The sequence below is a fragment of the Camarhynchus parvulus genome, chromosome 2, assembly GCF_901933205.1.
Source record: "Camarhynchus parvulus chromosome 2, STF_HiC, whole genome shotgun sequence".
Taxonomy (NCBI): Eukaryota; Metazoa; Chordata; class Aves; order Passeriformes; family Thraupidae; genus Camarhynchus; species Camarhynchus parvulus.
In genome coordinates this window covers 100,990,323-101,009,639 of record NC_044572.1, presented here as the reverse complement: position 1 = coordinate 101,009,639, position 19,317 = coordinate 100,990,323, and the positions used below count along the sequence as shown (strand labels likewise).

At 37.3% G+C, this 19,317-nt stretch overlaps 1 protein-coding gene across 1 annotated transcript in view; it reads left to right on the top strand.

Annotated features, from left to right (window-relative positions):
- Positions 1 to 19,317, top strand: part of PTPRM (protein tyrosine phosphatase receptor type M) — a 442,005-nt gene that overhangs the window by 363,355 nt on the left and 59,333 nt on the right. Inside the window, 1 exon segment of the mRNA XM_030966307.1 lies at positions 17,302 to 17,389. Within this exon segment, the coding sequence (XP_030822167.1) occupies positions 17,302 to 17,389 (88 nt within the window).

Here is a 19,317-nt window from a genome sequence, read left to right as displayed (position 1 = left end):
CTTTTAAGATGTTTTCTAAGTGGAATACAAGATGACTTCTTGCATGTTTCCTGTAGTGCTTTAGTGATTGTCCTGTCAATGGAACAGATGCTCATCATTTTCTAGCAGGAATTTTTTTCTTTTTTTCTTTTTTTGTTTTTTTGTTTTTTTTTTTGTTACAGCATACTGAATTGATGGGCCCAAAAGAGTCTGCGGGAAGTGTTAAGTCCACTGAAAATCTGCCAGGTCATAATTGGGCAGATAAGGGGGCTGGCAAGCTTCTATGCTCTCTTGCTGGTTTCCTGCCATTGTCTCTGTGTCTGTGTGATAGCTGCTCCCCTGGTTTACCCATCACGCCGGGTCTCCGTGATGCCCCTGCCTGCACTGTCGTGGGGCTGTGCTGTTTTCTGAGCTGCTTGGCTCTGCATCTGTCTTATTAATTAACAGTGAGGTCACCTGGGTGCACAGCAAGTCATTTCAGAGGTGTAGGGGACATGGCCTGCTAAACAGCTGTGAGAAGATGCAGGTACCTTGGTCAGGCAAAGATTAGCAGGGTGACGATGGGCAGAAAATCCAGGGCAAAGCTTATGTCCAGAGTACCCATGGAAACAAAGCAGCCCAGGAGGTGAGCAGAAGGAAAAGTAGGCTGGCTTTGGGGACTTGTGAAATACTGACAGTGAGAGTCACTATTTCAGAAATGACATTATGGCAGTGTCAACCATGTAAAATTATTGGAGTTACTGGGCTTGCAGCTCACTTCAAAACTGATGAAAATTCATAATGTTAACACTTCTTCACAGGACAGAAACTGCAGGTTGGACATATATCCATAAATTCACACACAAAAGCTGAAAGGGTGAAGTGTACAACATAATTCGGAATCCAAGATAGGGAAGACCTTAAGCACATGTTTACATTCAGTTGGTTTTAAAGGGATTTAAGGGGCTGTTTTGAAATTGCTTGGAATATACCTTCTTTCCTGTTTTACATTTTAGAATTCACATAAATGGAAGCCACACAAGGGACATCACAGACATGCTCATGTAACGGTGAAGAAGCTTGAATATCCATCCACAGAAATGGTGCACTTTCTTCCCCTTAAGGTCTTAAAAAGATTCATGAGTGACAGTGCTCTGCTTTGGCCTGTGTTAAAAATAAATGGATCATGTTTCTGTAAAAATCAGCTGAGCTCAGCTATTACTCATCTAGTTTTAAGGTGTTTGCCTATGCTATAATAACTGTTCTTAATATATTACAGAAAAGAAGTTCTTGTATCTACAAGAGAGAGGTCTGGGTCTCCAAGAGACAGACAATCTCTGCTCTTACATAACACACCAATGGGAATAAAAAGAAGTGAGGACCTTCCTTGATGCATGGGCTGGGGCTGTTCAGAGGCAGACATAGCTATGGCTGCCTTCAGCTAACAAAGGGAGCCTGCAGTAAAGGAGGCATAAGCTCTTTTTGTGAAATTGTAGCTTTTTGTCTCTGTCCTGTACATAAAGGGTTCCTTTCTGAATAGAATGCCTCCTACTGCTTGCTTTGGGGCAGTGGAAGCTTCCACACAGTGGAGTATTGGTTCCTGAGGTAGGCATAGTTTATGATTAGTTTGGGAGATGACACCAGGAACAATTTGCCTTTGATGCTTAAATACCTGGTTGTATCACAGAGCTTAGAGTTTTGAAATGAGATAATATTACCATTCCCATTGTTTACAATAAATATCTACCTGAGCCATCTCTGTGCTTTTCCTTGCCAAAAATGATGGCCAAACAACAGACTTCCAGTATGACATAACAAATGTTAGAAAGGTAGGTCAGATCCTGCATCCTCTAATCGGGAAATAGCAGTAACAGCAGCCCCCTCCAGCCCCACATGAATAGTTAGAAAAGAACAGAGGGGACTCAAATAGATGGGGAAAAGCTTGTAGTGCAAAGCACTTTTTAGATTTTGCATGTCCTTCCAAGGTCCTCTGAATCTAAGCATGACAGTCAAATTGAGACACATGCTTTTTAATCTTGAGAAAGTCTGCATGCAGCAGTTAGTCAGTCTTTTGTGATCCCAGTATTGCTCTTCCATGTGCTGTCAACCATTAGTCATTGCCAGAACACTTTAGTGTATTGTTTGCTTGAAAAGTATTTCAATAACAGTGTCCTCTGTATTAGGCTGTGGTATCTGCTGAGCTTTTGTTCACTTAGCCTTGATTTTTTTATCTGCAATTGTTTCTCTTTTTCATTGGTGTTACTTGTCAAGCTGGACAAAGAAAACTAAAATAAAACTCTGCATTTTGGGTTTGTAGTTTTGCTCATTCACCCACTCATACTTAACTCCAGCTTTTATGCTCTGTGTAACACTGTTGTACACAGCTTCCCTGAGGCTGGCATAATAAACTAGGTAAAGATTATATGAGTAAGGAAATCCTTAAAAGTGACACAGAGCCACTTTATCAGGTCCAGTACCAAGTCTCTACTTTCTTTCTAGGACAGTGAAATATCACTCATTCCTGGCTGATGTAATACCCCCTTAGGATATTCTGAGCTGTGCCAGAGATCAGTGTTACTTCTGCAATGGTAACAGCAATTATTCATTATTTCTTACAATACAGGGAATCAGGAGCACCCAACAAAGCTATTAAGCAGCAGGTTTAAAATGAACAAAAGGAAATATTTTTCACACAGCACATAATTACACCGTGGAGCTCATTGCCTCAAGATGCTGTGAAGCCAAAATTATAAATGGGTTAAAAAATGGGCTAGAAAAATTCATTATTAAACACAATGGCTGTGTGCAGTCTCTGGCTGAGGAAGAGATTGCTCGGGAAAGCCATTGATTGCTAGAAGCTGAAAGGATATGCTGGGGAAAGATACACTCTCTGTTTGCTCTATTCTTCATACTTTTTTGTAAACATCTGCTACTAGTTCTGTTGTAGAAAAACTAATTGGTTGTATGGACCTCTGGTTTGACCCAGTATGGCTGTTAACTCACATCAAAAGGAAAAAAATAAATCAATGCTCTTGTATATACACAGCAAACAGTATGATGTGAAATAGTAATTTATTTTTTTTTGCCGTACTGGTAGTCAATTTTGTAGAACTAACATCAGTTTATAAAGAACACAAACTGCTTCTTAAATCAGATAGCATCCTCAGTGTTTTCTAGTTTTTTTCTTTTACTAGCAGTTCTCCTGGTCCACTGCCTTACTGGTGGACTGCAGGACTGCTGTGGACTGGGCTGCAGCTTGAAGATGCTGTAAAGGGAAAGAGGAAAAATAAAATATATTCAGTTGTAAAATACTTTCATATAAATGCATGTAGTTGCTGTACTAAAGCCTAATCCTTGAGCCTTTATTCTGAGCAGTTCTTTATTCTGCAAAGAGTCTCATTTCCATTAATTAGACCCTTTCAAGAGAGTTGTATTGATTAGAGTGTGTTGAGGTAGTGAAACTCCTAGTGTGGGCAGTAAACCACTTCTCATGTTTTGGAGAGCAAAAGGGGCACCATTATCTGAATTTTGAAGTTAAACAGGTTGAGCTTCCAAACCACACCAAAGCATTTGCTTTGGTTTTGCACTGGGAAACACATTTAAATATAAGAAAATTTGGTGTCTTGCCGCTTTCCTAGTAGTTTTCTACACATTTCAGTTTTGCCACTGACTTTTTAATTGTCTTTTCTTTTACAACATCAGCAGCTTGAATTTTGAGTCTTGATGGTTACATTGTGAATCAAGTCTATAGAAGCGACAGTAGCTGGAACATACAAAACTGTTTGAATACAAGGAAAATCACACAAATTGCTCATGCTTTTTATATGTTTAATTGTAGATCTAGTTTGAGATTGACATATTTTCCCTCCATTTGTCAGTTTTTTCCATAGCATTTGTGTTTATTTTACTGGTATTTACTAAGCACATGTATCTTTGGCACACAAAGAAAGCTGGAAAAGCTGTGCTATGTGCAGGATTTATGGCTTCTTCGAAGTTTAACTGTTTTGTGGATTGCTTTTTATTTCTTGCTGTTGAGACTGTGTGTTTCTTACTTTTGGTGGCATTTTTATAAACACTTTATTCCTGCCATTAATTGATACATGAACATCGCTTAGGTAGAAGGACAGTCTAGTTGGGAAGCATGTCTTTCATTTTGACATAACTAGGAGTATGTTTTCTTTTAGCTACAGGGGAATTGCCTTAATATCTTGTAGGGGATCATGTTGCATCTTTTTAAAATAGTCCTTTTCCAAGGGCCAGGAAACTAATGAAGTAACTAAATTTTGGTCTAACTGCACACTGACACAGAGGTCTACTTGTGCTTCATCAGTATGAAGCACATACCTCTACAAACCTGAACATACCTGAAGCTCACTTCCTACCAGAGTCCCTGGAAACCTGACTGACAAATCTAGAAGTGTAATAGTAAGATGATTCTTTTTTTGGTGTCATGAAATATTTGGATAGTGCTACCCATATGACTGTTTTAGTGTGGAGCCAGCAGTGTTTTGGAGTGCTCAAGCTTAATAGTGCAATAATACTGGAAAAAAAAATCCTAAAAAGATTGGTTTCCTCTCTGTTTTCATGAAGAAAAAGGGAAAAAAGTACTCTATAGAAAGTACTATATTGATTGTCACTAATGCACACCACATTTAAGCTGAAATTCATGTGCTTAAAGCAGTGAAGTATGTCATTCACCATACAGTTTCTGCCCACACCTGGAAAAGTTTCAGCATGTTCAATGAAAAACAGAAAAATTATCTTGATTTACGCCAGAATTCAGGTTTGATCTGGTATCATATTGAGTGTTTGTATTTTAGATGATATGACAAGTTTAGTTGCCAGCTATTATTACTACATTGAAGTAATAGAGAATGATAGCTTCCAAATTCAAGTACCTAATACAAAAAAAACCCCAAACCATACTCTTTTGAGGTATTGTCTCAGATACACTTTTAAATGTATTCTTATGGAACTAAGATTCAGGTTGACATAGAGCAAGGTAGGGAGCCAGAGTGGGACATGTAAGACCTTACCTCACTCTTCAGCTACCTGGAGTGAGGTTGTAACCAGGTGGGGGTGGATCTCTTCTCCCACGTAGCAAGCAACAGGACAAAAGTGAACAGCATCAAGTTGGTGCCAGGGGAGGTTTAGATTGGATATTGATTATTCCACCTGATGTCAGGATTGGAACATTTCAGTGCCAGGTCACTCTTGTCTGTTTAGCTCACTCTTCATCACTTTGTCATGGTCCATTTGCAGAATTTGGCTCATAGAGTTTATTAATAAATCTAATAAATATGGACTTTACTGGGTTGCTATTTCAAACAACTAGTAATTGCCTTAATGAGAAACAGATGCCTGGAATCTTTGTATTGTCTTCTAAGGGAAATATTTATATAGAGACTCAAATTTTTTAAAGTTTTGTTTTATAGAGGGATGCAGAAAATAAAGGCATCTGCTGCTATTCAACAGAGCTGTTAGAATGTTGGCTTGCCTCAATGAATCTAGCTTGAGTGCAGTGTTCTAATGAAAGGAAATGTAGAATAAAAATTTAGAGCTGCAATGTATATAAATCTTTAAATGTCCACAGATAGCTGATAAATTGCTGTGTTTTGTTCAGTTCATGCAAAAGATAAAATCAAGAAGCAGATTGCAGAAGCCAAAATTACACATCAAGTCATTAAACCTCAATCTTCATTACTGAAGAATTGTTTTGATACTCAGCAAAATCAGAATCTGAACAAAAGAGTAGCTAGGTGACATGTTCAGAAGGGTCCTGCACACCGGGAAAAAATCCACAGGATAATGTCATAGGTATGATCTAAGTGCAGAACTATGATTGCTCCTTTTCTGTTCTTAAGGCTCTGAATATAAACAATATTTTGCACTTATTTTCTCTTTGTGACTAACCCTTTATTTCTTTGTTAAGTTTCGTGTCTCATAATCCGTTTGTGGTTTGTGTTAACATAGGCTTGGTAACTTCTCAGGTAGCTCTCTTCATGTCCTCACCACATTTTCCTTTAGAAAAAAGACTGTTCTGTCAAAAAATGTTACTTTTCTTCCCTTTTTTTTTTCTTTTTTTTTTTTTTTTTTTCTGGAGTCTTTGCTGTGAGTATTACGTTTGGGTTTTTAATTACTAAACTATCTTACTTGTACATAGTAATTTTAAAACACCACCCAGCTAGAGGAGAAGAGACATTCTTGTTGCACATCTGCCCAGTGAGTAACTCATGACACGCAAATTCCCATCTCCATCATTATTACTGGGGATAGATAGATTTTTTTTCTGTTAGTAAGTTCAGTACTTATTTCAGTTGCAGAGTGTATTCTCTGAATGTAGCTGTGTCAGTGATAAGTAAGAAGGAAGAGATATTTGCACTGGGACATTCAGAGATCCCCATTGTATTGTACAAGTTCAGAAGACTTTTCAAAGCTCTTTGAAAATTTCTCTCTATATAATAGGTGGTTACATAAAAAGAGAACTGGACAATCAAAATGTCCATCAATAAGCTCCTGTAAATACGTGCTATAGTGGAATTGTCACATATGCATTTTATTTTTCTACTGAGAAAATACTAGTATTGCATATCAGATGTTAGATGAATGATGCAGAACTGGTCTTCAAATAAGAGCATTTAGGGACAGCAAGCCCTTTTGTCCCTCCCTCGTTGTTAACTTCCACAGAGTACTTCCACTACACATTATCCATTAGCTGAGCCTGGGTCATATAGCCTCGATTCCATGCATTATATATTTGAATGAACTGTCTAGTTTTAAGCCTGGTTGATGAAATTCTTCAGGGTTCCCTCTCTTAGAATGAGGAAGTGCTGTCTATACATTTCAAGCATCAAAATAAGGCAGTTCAGGTTGGTGAGCTGCAGCTCTTCATTAGTGTGCCTAAGCAGACACTGTTTGTTCTAATGAGTAGTCTTGGGGCTGTATTGAAGGTCTGCTGTCTGTTAGCGTAAAGTGAGCAAACTAAAAATAATTAGGTTAACAATTGACAGCAACACTTGTCATCATTGTCAATCACATTACTACCTCTACTGTTTCTATTCTAATTATCTTTATGTGCTCTTAAACACTCTGTATTATTCTTTGAGTGGTTTCTCAGACGGGAAATCATCTAGGACCAACACCATTTTTTTGAAGGTTTTATCCACCTTTCCAGTAAATGTGCAGTTGTCCAAAGGGGAGATGATTGACAGGAAGCAATTACAGAGTGAGAGCCTGCAGAGGGATGTCTGGGAAAAGGGAACATAACTTTAAAACCCAGAGCCAGGATTTTTGAGCAGTGAAGTAGCAGGAGCTCCCGTTGCTGTGGAAGTTCTCAGTGGCTCTACTGTGACCCATTACTGCTCTCCCCAAAGCAGAAAGTGTACCAAATGATCAGCTCAGGGACTGGATGCCAGCCAGCAAAAGTGGTAAATAGACATGTAGCTTTTAGATAGGACATCTTTTTCTTTAGAACAAGGAAACTGTGTGCCTAAAAGTCAAGCCCAGAGGAGGAACTGATTGACTTTATATGTGCTAGCAAACAGTGTATTTGCAAACAAGCAAAGCAGACATTGAGGCACCAGAGTTTCCTGTGAAGATCAAAAAATGTAATGAGCCAGCACAATGGAGTGCTATCCTTTTTTTGAAAGGGCACTGCAAGTAGACCTTTATCTGTTTTAGCATACCCTACTGCTCTTACTTCCCTTGAAAAGTTCTATCTTATCTATGGGGAAAAAACCAGTGCAAAATATTTGTGTTCCATCTGTGCACACCAGTGTTTTCTGGCTTTTATCTTGTAGTTAAATGTGATGTCAGTGTTGCCTTGTAGCAGAATTAAAATCTTCTTATGTGAGCTTTGTTTCTCTCTTATCTTCTATTCAAACTATATTAACTAGAGCAGCCAAGATACACTCAGGGAAACCCTTGAGGCCCACTTAGTGAGCCAAATGTGAGGGGTGCTTTATCACTTCTGAAAGGTTAGATCAGCTGTGTGTACATTACAACTTGGATGAAGATAGGGGAGGGGTTTATTCACTTTTCAAATTCAACATTAGCTTGCTTTTGTTTCCTTTTCCACGTGCCGTTTTCTATTCCTTCAGGGAATTTTATTACATTGAAGGTTTTTCCAAATTGTGTGGTTCTAAATCACAAACAGCTTGTTTTTACAGGGGATTTGAAGATCTTATCAGGTTTTCTCTGCCTGAGTTAGCTGATAATTTAAAGTCAGGCAATTCTTGTGAATTCTGAGCTCAGAGCACTGTCTCAATTACAATGATCTATGCTGATAAAATCAGGCAAAAATATTACTGGATTACCTAGAAACGTGTCAGAAGTCACCTTTCCTATCAGTGCATGTGTCCGCAAGTTTAATGTTGATCACCTTTCATAGGAAATAATCTTCAGTAAGCAGAAGGGCACAGGTATTAAAAAGTCTCTTTTCAAATAATACAACTACTTGAAGAACAATGTCACAGGCTTACAGCGTCAGTCAAGTCATGGAAAAGTATTTTCCCATGGAAAGTATTTCCCACTTCAGAAAAGTTTCTTGGAATCCTTAAGCCTTGTTTTGTTCATTACATAGCATATCTAAGCAATAAATGAAATAGCTCTCATCAATCACTATGTAAAACACAAGTGAACAGAAAATTTTAATGACTGAAACACAAAACTTAGTTCACCACTTCAGTCAAATGTAGACTTTTTCTTCCGGTGCCTGGATTTTTTTTTGTATTTTCTTCTCCTCTCTTTCTCTCTGTCTCACTCTGAATTTTTCATTTTAATTTCTTTTTTTGTTTCTTCCATTTGTTTTATCTTTTTTGTTATATTTTAAACCAATTGCAAACCCTTCTCTTTACTGTAGGAAGAAAAAATCTGCAGTCCTTGCCTTGTTTTTTCACAGCACATTGTATCTTTATGCTCTACTTTAATAATATTTCATTAGCTCTTTGAAACCATTCCCTGGGGCAAGTTTCATTATTTGTAAAGTAAATCAAATATCAAAGTGCTAATCTTTAGGAGGAAAAATGGGCTAGACTCAGAAAAAATATTTACATCTTTTATTAGCTTTTTGAATTAAAATTTAAAGTGCTCAAAAAGATTCCAAATAATTTTCTCAAAGCTCTCAGGTACATAAAACCAGTTTTTAGAAACCATCTGCCTGCTAACATTCTGAGTACATTAAAAAAATGTAGAAGTGATGTACCCCTGAGTTCTGAGTAGCATTGTGGAAGGAATGTTTTGCTTGGCAGAAAGGGACTTGAAAAATAATTTCCTGAATAAATTGGAAATTAAAAACAAGAGGTGAAAAATCTGGTTATAATGGTACCTTGGAGACCTACATTAGCTCAAATTTAATGCCTCTGCTTTCAAACAACATTTTAAGACACCTCTTTGTTTTGGCCTCATTCAAACCGTGTCATAGTAACCACAGTATTTTCTTTCTTTCCAAGTCCTTTGAGGTATTTACATGTTACCCTTCCAAAGACAGTGTAAAGCAGTCAATTTGGGATTTACCTTACCTGCACATTCAGTGGACTCTAGGTGACCTGGAGCCCTGCCCCTTTTGTTTAAATCATAGACTCCCAGAATGGTTTATGTTGGAAGGAACATAAAAGATCATCTCATTCCTCCCCTCCTGCCATGGACAGAGACATCTCTCCCTCGTTGCTCAGACCCTCATCAAACCTGGCCATGAACTCTTCAAGGGATGGGGCATCCACAACTTCTCTGTTCCGGTGCCTCACCATCCTTGTAGTGAAGAAATACCTGTGTCCTGGTGGGTGGGATTTCTCATGAAGAAATAGATTACTCTGCACCATTTTTTACTCATGTGTGTACAACAAATGTGTAATTACATCCTTTGGAACAGCATAGGGAGGAAGCAAGGAGATGGCACAGTTCATGAATAATGAGGCAGATAGTTTTGTTCAAAAGAGGATAGATTGTGCCTTTGTGGTGTTCAGAGTCTTTCTCTGATTTCTTATCAAAGCACAGAACTAGCTGGTAGCGAGAGTAACCTGTGTTCATTTACTTTATGTTTACGGACATTACAGTAATGAGTCTTGCTCAAGTTCACACTCCTAATTACGTACTGTGTGAAGAAAAAATAAGGTGGGGAGGAATGGGAAGATAAGAAAACCCCACATGCTGTACATGAAAAGTATTCATTAAATCCTCCAAAAGTAAGAAATTCATTTTCATAAGAGGAAATAAGCACTGCTTGAGACCAACTTTATTTTCCTTTACACACAAGTAAAAATAATATATCCTGCACTTTAGTTACAGTACAAGTGTACATATTGTACCCAGAGGGTCCTTTCTATTAAAAAGGATCATGAAATCCTATCAGCATACTATATTTTTCTGCTGGAGATAAATCAGCAAGATTAATGAGGTTAAGTTATTGCTGTCTAGTATGCCAGGGAATAAGTTTCTAAATTAGAATTCTAATTGTATGCTTTATTGCAGTCCTCTTACTAATTCACTGTATTTCTAAAATCTTTCCTTATACAGTAGTCTTAAAGAATTTTAAAGGAATAAAAGTAATGGAGTTTTTAAAACTTAAGTAGGTAAAATGGAAATGGTTCTGAAAACCTATCAAAACTAGGTAATCTGTCAAATCTTCAGACTGCTCTGCAGAATCTATAAAGATTTCTATTCCTGCTGTTGAATATTACAGTTGAGTTTCGGGTATTATCTTCAGTGTTAGATAGCAAGAAAATAAGTTACACCAACAGATCTCATAAATGGATTGGGTTAAAAATATATGGAAAGTAATTCTCCATTAGTTATTACAGAAGTACTCTGTGACACTCTGTTTTTGCAGCCTTGTCATGATTTAAGACGAAATGACAATTGGTTATTCGGGACTAAATGTACTATGCTACCAAAATATTTCAATCACCAATATGTGCAGTTTTACAAATCACGCAGCTTCCATTCCACAGAATGTGAGAACACATTCCAGGGGAGAATTCAGGTGGGTCTGTGTGGTGGCTCCAGCCATGCCACGTGTTCTCCTGCAGTCTCTCAGGTCACCTCATCCCCTGTGTTCTTTGCCCAAGCAACTCTAGACACTGTCAAATATAGGACTAGGTAGGAAAAAAAAAAAAAAAAACTAACTTATTCTTGATTATCTTCTTCAAATGCTCTTAGCACCTAAAGCCCAGCCTTCAGCATGGCTGGTACTCACAACTTGCTATTCCTGTAGGTGTGCAACGCCGTCACAATTTTCACAGTGACTGACAAGTCACTTTCACTTAAGTTACTTCTCACTTTCACTTAAGTTACCTTCTCTGTTCTAGTGAGCTGGTGAGCTACTCTCTTGTCTATAGTATTAACTAAATTTCATGTATATTTCCCAATGCTGTTGTCAACTAGAGCTAACTTATGATATTTGGTGCAAGTATCTATGTCATTCATAGTACAATACTGAAGCAGTTTGAACATTTTAGTATGTTTTCTTTGTGCTGCTATAGCTTGACTAGACTGCCCAGTTGTCCAGGGAGTAGCAAAGCCTGTGCCTTTAAAAATACAGACATATTAGGAAATGCACTGACTGAAAGCACTGCCTCTGAAAAGTGAGCACATCAATGTAATCGCAGAGTTAGTACCAGATTTTGTCTTTCCTGTGTGGTTTTAGTCCTTGTTTTGAAATCCAAGTGTTAAGGCATGCTGCAGTAGGTCAGTGGAGGAGGTAACAGCTGCCCTTCCATTTCAACATTTAAGGTAGGCAGTGAGTATAATGTTTAGTGTCTCAAAAGACCAGAAGGACTTTAGCTTTCCTACTCTTCTTCTCATGTGTAATGCAGACTAACCTTAATTCAGCCGAGAAAGAAAAGAGTGTTTCCAACCTCTGGCTATGCAAACCCTTGAGTGGGTGTTGCTGGGTTTTTGTACATCAGTTCAAGGTGGAACAACCACATAAAGGAGCATTGGGAACAATATCAGAGAGGTGCTGTATGTCAGACTATTAACTCTGTATCTGCTTTAAAACTGATCTGCATCTTACATCTCACACATAGAAAACCTTATGTAAACTACCAGCCTAATTATACCAGAAAAATCTGAACACAGTAAGGGAGTTTTAACAATAACCTGAATATATTCTATTTGCTACAGTCTTTATTGGGCTTTGTTTTTTTTTTTCTTCTGTGTTCAGACTTAGGCTACAGTAACACACCAGTAAGTGCTTTATAGCTTCTGAAGGCAGTTTACATTGATGACATAGATTTTCACATTGGCTCTTGCAACAGACACTTTTCAAGGACAGGCACAGTAAAATGTTTTTTTAAATTCCATTATTTGAAAACTGGACATAATTCTCAGTGATTGAAGCTGACAGAGAAGGAAAAGCTGATGGTGAATATATTCTCTAGTGGCAGGCTGTCATCCACAGATGCTCTCAGTGACCAAAGCAATGACTGAAGTAGGAAGAGCTGCTTGCAGACTGGGGGTTGCCATCACTGAAATAATTTGCCACTGCTCGCAAACACTTGGGGAGATCTATTACCTACAGGTGATGCATTTTCAATGATGAAAGCTTCCCTCAAAGTGACTAGCAGATTTCTTTTAACATATCTTTCAGGGATCCTTTTTAATTCCTTAATAGTCTAAATACTGATTTATCAACAAACCAAAACAGTTAATGTTGTTGTCACAAGAACATCCTAATATTCCAGATATTTAGCAGATTCTGAATACTGAAAATCCAATGAACTGACAGATTTACTGCACTCACAAATCTTGCAGTGTTCATTAAATGAGCCTGAAGATCCCTGTCCTCCAAACATTTATGGACTTGCTTAAATGTGAATTTAGTAGGGTTTGTAAATACAAAGAGTCTAATGTGACCCTAAGATCTTTACTCAGACTTTAATGGATGCATTTTTCCCATCTGTAATCTCCACATATGAAATGGACCCAGCATTAGTGTTAAACTAGTAATGAATCTTCACTATCAAATTTAGGGCATTTTAGGCATCTAATTTAGGTGCAACTCAAAGGGCTGTTGTAGAAATATAAGTTTCTTCTCTAGCTAATTGAGTTTAGACAAGGACCTCCATTAGGATCACTTTAGTTGTCTGGTCTGGCTTAAAGTAGACAGTGTGCATAATTCTCTGCATGTAACTTAAAAACAAATCCAGAGGTATTTATAACTGGATACATCAGATTACCAATGTTGTAATACATCATAATCTGGTTATTTAGAAATGGCAATGGGAAATGAGAGTTACCAGTGAAGAAACTCAAGAGTCACTAGAGAAAATCAGATACCATAAAGACCGATACATTTAAAAAACTAATTCACAGGTCAAACTTGAGACTGTTACACAGTGCAGTAGCATGTCTTTGTACCTAAAAATAATATTCTTGCTTATCAAGTAGGCAGAGAGAGATTTATGATATCCTTAACTTCTCATTTCTTTACATAAGAGTTTTCATTTTGTAAATAACATCGTAAGAGACTACACTGTTGTCACCTAGCAACTACAAAGTGTTTTATGGAAAAGTTGCTGCTTGGTTTTTTGACTAATAATAAAAATAGTAATTCCACACTTTACATTTGCAGACCTTAAAGCACTTAGAAATAGGGGTTTTTTTTTTAAGTATCCTTACTGGAAACATGAAATCTGGGATAGAAAGTGCATTAGCAAAGATGACAGTCAACAGAGATACAGATTTTATTCTGAAGATCTCACCCTGTTCTCCACATTCCAGCCTCTTCAAACTGTACTTTTATATAGGTCCTTTCCAATTTTTTTTGCCTTATGAATTTTAAATTAGGAAAGGGAATAATCTAAAAAATCTGTATTTGCAATGATTATCTCCCCTTCTCATTTGAGATATTGCAGTTATTTTCTAGTCTGAGGGTCACAGTGAATTAGCCCTTGGCAAATATTTAATTTTTAATGGTAACCACTACAGTATTGAGTGAAAGCACGGGAAACTATCACATTCATCCTAAGATGATCCTGCTCCTGCATCACTGACCAGTTTTCATGTTGCATATAAAGCAGTTCTCTGTAATTAATTTTTCTTCAGAAAGTGTTTTTATCCTAATTGTAATATTTTCTACTAACAGAATGGCAGCTGACATGCATACTGAAATGTCTGCTGTAACAACATCTGGCTTGAAGAGCATTTCATTTTTCAAGAAGATCACGGAGGCTGGGTAGCCAGGCTTCTGTGTGATTTCAAGCTGAAGAAATACTTATTTTAAATTATTTGAGAAATGTCCTATATTCATTTTCAGTTCTCCATTGCCCTTGCCAAGCATCTGGTGGAGTGAAGCTGTTTGGGGGCCTTATTTCTTCCTAACAGTCCACAGTTTTAAGAAACTTATAAGGATGAATTAGAATGAATAGCCACGAAGATAATGTGTGGGCTGCTGTGCAGCAGCATCCCTGGAGAGTGATATGTCAGAAAAGAGATTTAAAAAATTTCTGTAATGAAACGTGTATTTCTCACAAGTAAGGAAAGATCTTGACAGATCATCTGTTATGAAATATCTGCTCTGTTCTTTACTTGTGGGACAAATGAGATTTCTCCTTACAATACATTGTGGATTATCATTCTGTTGCAGTTTGTGTAATGGCAGCACACAGGGAATTTAGGAAATGACACTCCAGCTGTCTTTTACAATAAGTGGGGTTTTTATGCTTTTGCATAAGGGGTAATACCCCTTCCTTCAATTATCTTTGCTGTACTCTTCTCACTGTAATACCAGTGTGTATCCCAAAATGAATTAAAAAGAAAAATGGATATACATAAATTATGTCTTATTTTCCCCATGTGATATGTTTTATTTCATTCACTAATTTATTGATAAAAACTCAAAAATAAATATCTGAAGTTCCTTTTCTGTAATACATTTTTAATAAAGAAAATGAAGTCAGTAAACAGTAGCTGGAAATGTAAATCTGTTTCCTGGTCTTTGCCGTTGTGTGAGGTTTGATATACATATGTTCTAAGGAACAGAATTATCTTTGTTGTATAAATTTTTAGAAGATGATTTATCTCTAAGGCTCATTAAAGTTATCATTGTTTTCAGAAGTTCCAAACACTTGGGAGAAGTAGAAGTCGTACATTGCATCTGAGACGCAGTCGAGTTTCCAAAAGCAGTACATTGCCCGTTGTATTTCTTCCCTGAATTCAGCACCATCTAAATCTTTCCCTGTTGTCTCCAGAGATTTACTTTATCCAGTTGGTTTAAAGCAATTTTGTAAGAGTTCATGAGTGGGACAGAGAGAAGCAAGATGTCTCTTGGAGAATATTTGAGTCTTCCGCATTTCAAGGTGTAGGCTCAGAAGCTGTGTCAGCAGGACTCTCTTTGTAACAGCACATGTGATGCTTACTGAATTAAACTCAAAACCACTTGCTGGGTAGTGTCTTAGGGATCAATTCTGTGCATTAGTCTCTAGGAGAAGGACTGTAAAAAAAACTAGAATTTTCAAATTTTAGGTCAGATGAATTGTTCGTTTGTTGTGTCTTTGGAGCTTTGCTGCTGACCATTTCCATTTCTGCTTTGCCTTTAACCATGTTCATCACCCAGCTTTGTCTGAGAGTCTGAACTTTGCTAGAAATTGAGACATAGATCTTTGCCCACAGAGAGTCATTCCTTATGCAGTTTGGTCAAATTGCTAGAAAAGTAATTTCCATCCAGCCTGAGTTGAGAGTGCTCTAGAGTGGGAGGACCTGCTTGCTTTAGATGCCATTGGCAAATCTATAATCAGATAACAATTGACGCCTTTTGGAGAAGAGCCCCAAAGCTGTAAATCATCTTAAGATTCACAGAAGATACAGACAGATGCTCTGTCCTGGTAGCAATCAGTGTTTCTCAGAGCTGTAGCCAATGATAGTATGTTATGAGTAAGGAGTAATTTATTTGTATTAGTGGGTTTTAATAATTTCAGTTTCCAAACTGTTAAAAATTTTCAAAGGAAGTGTGAAAAGATGAAGGAAAAACAAGTTGAAGCCACTGACAAGGCTTACGGTTTTCTTGAGTTATTATTTATAAACATTCTAGAAGTAGTCCATGTATTCCCAGGAATTTCTAGATCATAAATTGGAAACCAGCACTCTAGGAAACTTGTGAAAAGAATAGCCATTTTAGACACTGAATGCCCTTGTGTTCTATTGATTTCAGCAAGAGATCAAGGGTTTGGTTTGACTTTTATGCTCTTTGTCATTGGAAATCATTAGGATTCTAAGAACACCTTTTTTTAAATTGGAGAGCAAAAGACAGTGATGGTAGACGGTTTTATGGGCATTATCTGTTTTAAACCATTCAGAATGTCTTGAGATCTTACAAGAGATACAAACTTCACAGTGTTTTCTTTATTTAGTGTGGTACAAAAGATTTAATCTACTGGTCATTCTAGTAAAAAGATGAATACATGAGTTAGGGCTGGTCACAATAATTATACCATTCCAGTAGTTTGCTTGGCAACAAAGTATTTTTTAACACAAGATTAATATTTCAATACTAAATTTTAAAATGTATCTGCATCATATGACTTATGGATACAGTGCATAAATTAGGAGATTGTGCAACTGCTCTTTTACACCACAGAAAGCAGAGGACACATAGGGCATAACGACTTCCTTGCTGCCCTTTTGGCAGCTTCTGTGTTTTATTAATGTAAAAAGAAACTTTTAGCACCTTCAACTTTCTTATTTACATGAGATTTATTAGCTAAATGACAGCAGTTTGGTGAATATGAGATATATCTTTCACAAAATCACATTGATTTTATTCTCTGAGAAAATAATCATTGTGGTGGCGTTGTAAATTGTGTTTAAGAGGGAAAAAAGACACATGTGCTAGTTGAATCCATGGTTTTTTAAATGCCTGTATATGTTTTGATCCATGAGGTCATCTGCCAGCAAGTAAATGAAACTTGGGATATGACAAAAATAAAACATATCAGTACAGTCTGTAATTTCTTCACTCAAATACTGGAGCAGCTCCAGCGCTGATGATGAAGCTCCTTCAGCTTCACATGTGTGTATGAGAACTGTAGAGGGAATCTGGATAGCTCAAGTGAAGGACTCTCAGTGTTGCAAGAAAGCAGATTTGGAAAGGTTTAATAGCACTTCACTTGCAAATAATTCTTCTTGCTATTACACAGATAATCTCATGTCAAATTTTAAGTAACATCTGGAACTATGCATAAATACCATTTAAACAGGAAACTCGTAACTTTGCTCAATAAATGAATCACTTAAATGCCATTTTAACACCATTACCCACAAGTACTCTTTGCCTTTGTATTTTGTTTAGCCATAAGGTAACTGTTGCTGCATGCTTTTCTTAATGTCACTTTCTTTCCTTTTTTTTAGAGTTTCTTTGAAGGACAGTCTGCACCATGGGATTCAGCTAAGAAAGATGAGAACAGAATGAAAAATAGATATGGGAATATCATTGCATGTGAGTGTTGGCAGCATAATTGTGCACTTTGTTAACTACCCTTCAGATCTGGATAAGAATGACCACCTGCCTTGTGCTTACATCAGGCTTATATTCCTTTTCCCTAATTAAGAAAATAAAAATGAGGGAAAATGTTTCTTTTTTTATTTCTTGAGAAAACTGTCAGGTTTAATGCATTTTCTTAACTGCCCTTTTGTCTGCCTTCCATCCTGTGATCAGCATTTGGCTAGTGGAGAACAACACCTTTAACCACTACTCAGCTCCAACCGGTCCCAAACTGCTCCTGCCGGCTTAGCACAAGAGTACCCACATCAATACCTTGGTATTAGGTTCTGGGTATTTTAGGAGCTGACAGTACTGGTCCTTAAGTGTTCCACAGTAACAGAGACAGCTATCCTGGCTAATGCTAGACAGACTCCAAGGAAAAAAGGTAACCCTTATATTTTACTTAAAAATTCCTGGCTTAAAAAGAATTAGACACACTAATAATCAAATAACTTGAGGAGATAATAACATGCTTTGGTGAATGACCCCTCACAAGATTTATGACCCCATAAATATGAGAGTTCCAAAACATTGTGACTAGAGATGTTGCACATAAACATGGAGGCAGGAAATACATCAAGTTCAGTAAAATTATGTTATTTACACACTGCTTTTGTAACACTTAAAGGTAGGTTCTCAGTGTGTATGTAGGAGATGATCCTTTCCCTGTATTTTCACTTTAAAATCTAAATTTAAGATGTGGAGTGTATGTGTTTTTAACAGTCAGCCAGATAACCATGAGCAGGTATAAGCAGAGAAATAAGCAGCTGTCACCTTGTTTTGTAAGCCTGAAGATGAAGAGTGGTGTTTAAGGAGAGATCTTTCAATGATACTGCTGAGTTCAGAAATCATACAGAACGCAGCAGAGGAGAATAAGTCATGCTGATTGTCTGAACATTTGGAGGACCTGTAGAAGGAGTATGTAGTGCATATTTGCACTAACTTCAGCACCTGTCCTAGGTGTTTGTCCAGGCACATACCTGCCTGGGTTTCCTCATCAGTGAACCACGTGGACTTGACAGAGAGAAGGACAGAACTTCTAGCGAGAGGGTTCTGAAATAGAGCACATTTGTGTGCTTCTGAATCTCCACCTCAGGAGGTTCTGTCTGCAGTGCATTTTTAACAAGTCTGGAGAGAACAGCTCCCAGCTTAGTGACCTACAGTAAGTGATGTGAATAGGGCCCAGCTGGGCTGAGACTGTCTGCAGAGAGAAAACAGCTCTGTAACTTGCTGCAGAATGAGACCCCACAGGAAATGCAGATGGAGGCAGAGGCAAAGTTAAGCAAGAGATGATATGCCACATGGTTTTGAGTGGATGTGATAGTATTGCTGTGTATTTTGGATGTACACTGTGCTATATACTGAAAAAGGAAATTAAATCTTCTAGAAAAATGTGATTCTCATGATGGGCTGGTGCATGTGCAAAAGCAGATAAATTAGATAGGGTTTTGCTTGTTTCCCTGCAAGCAATATTTAATGTACACAATTGTTACTTTGTGAGGATGTAGCAATACATTTTATGAATAACAGCTAATCAGTTGAGTAAAAATATCAAAGTCAAAAGTAAGAAATACAAAGCAGTTTAATGCTTATCCTTGCTTTATGAATTTTTTTTCCAGTCCAAGCCTATTACAATAGATCTTCTCTTGTAGTCAGGTTTAGTGTGTCACTCCCCTCTTTTAATGTCATGTTAGACGTTGTCTTAAACTTTGACATCCTTTGGTTGAAGAAAGTTAGAAAACTGCTACTTCTTTATGTCTGAGGTAATCAAGTGATGAACAGCCAAGGCAGAACACATAGAAGATATTAGATACACAAATCAATGACAATTGCAAGTGATACTGAAGGCTTTCTAAGAAGCAAAATAAAATTTGGGACATTTA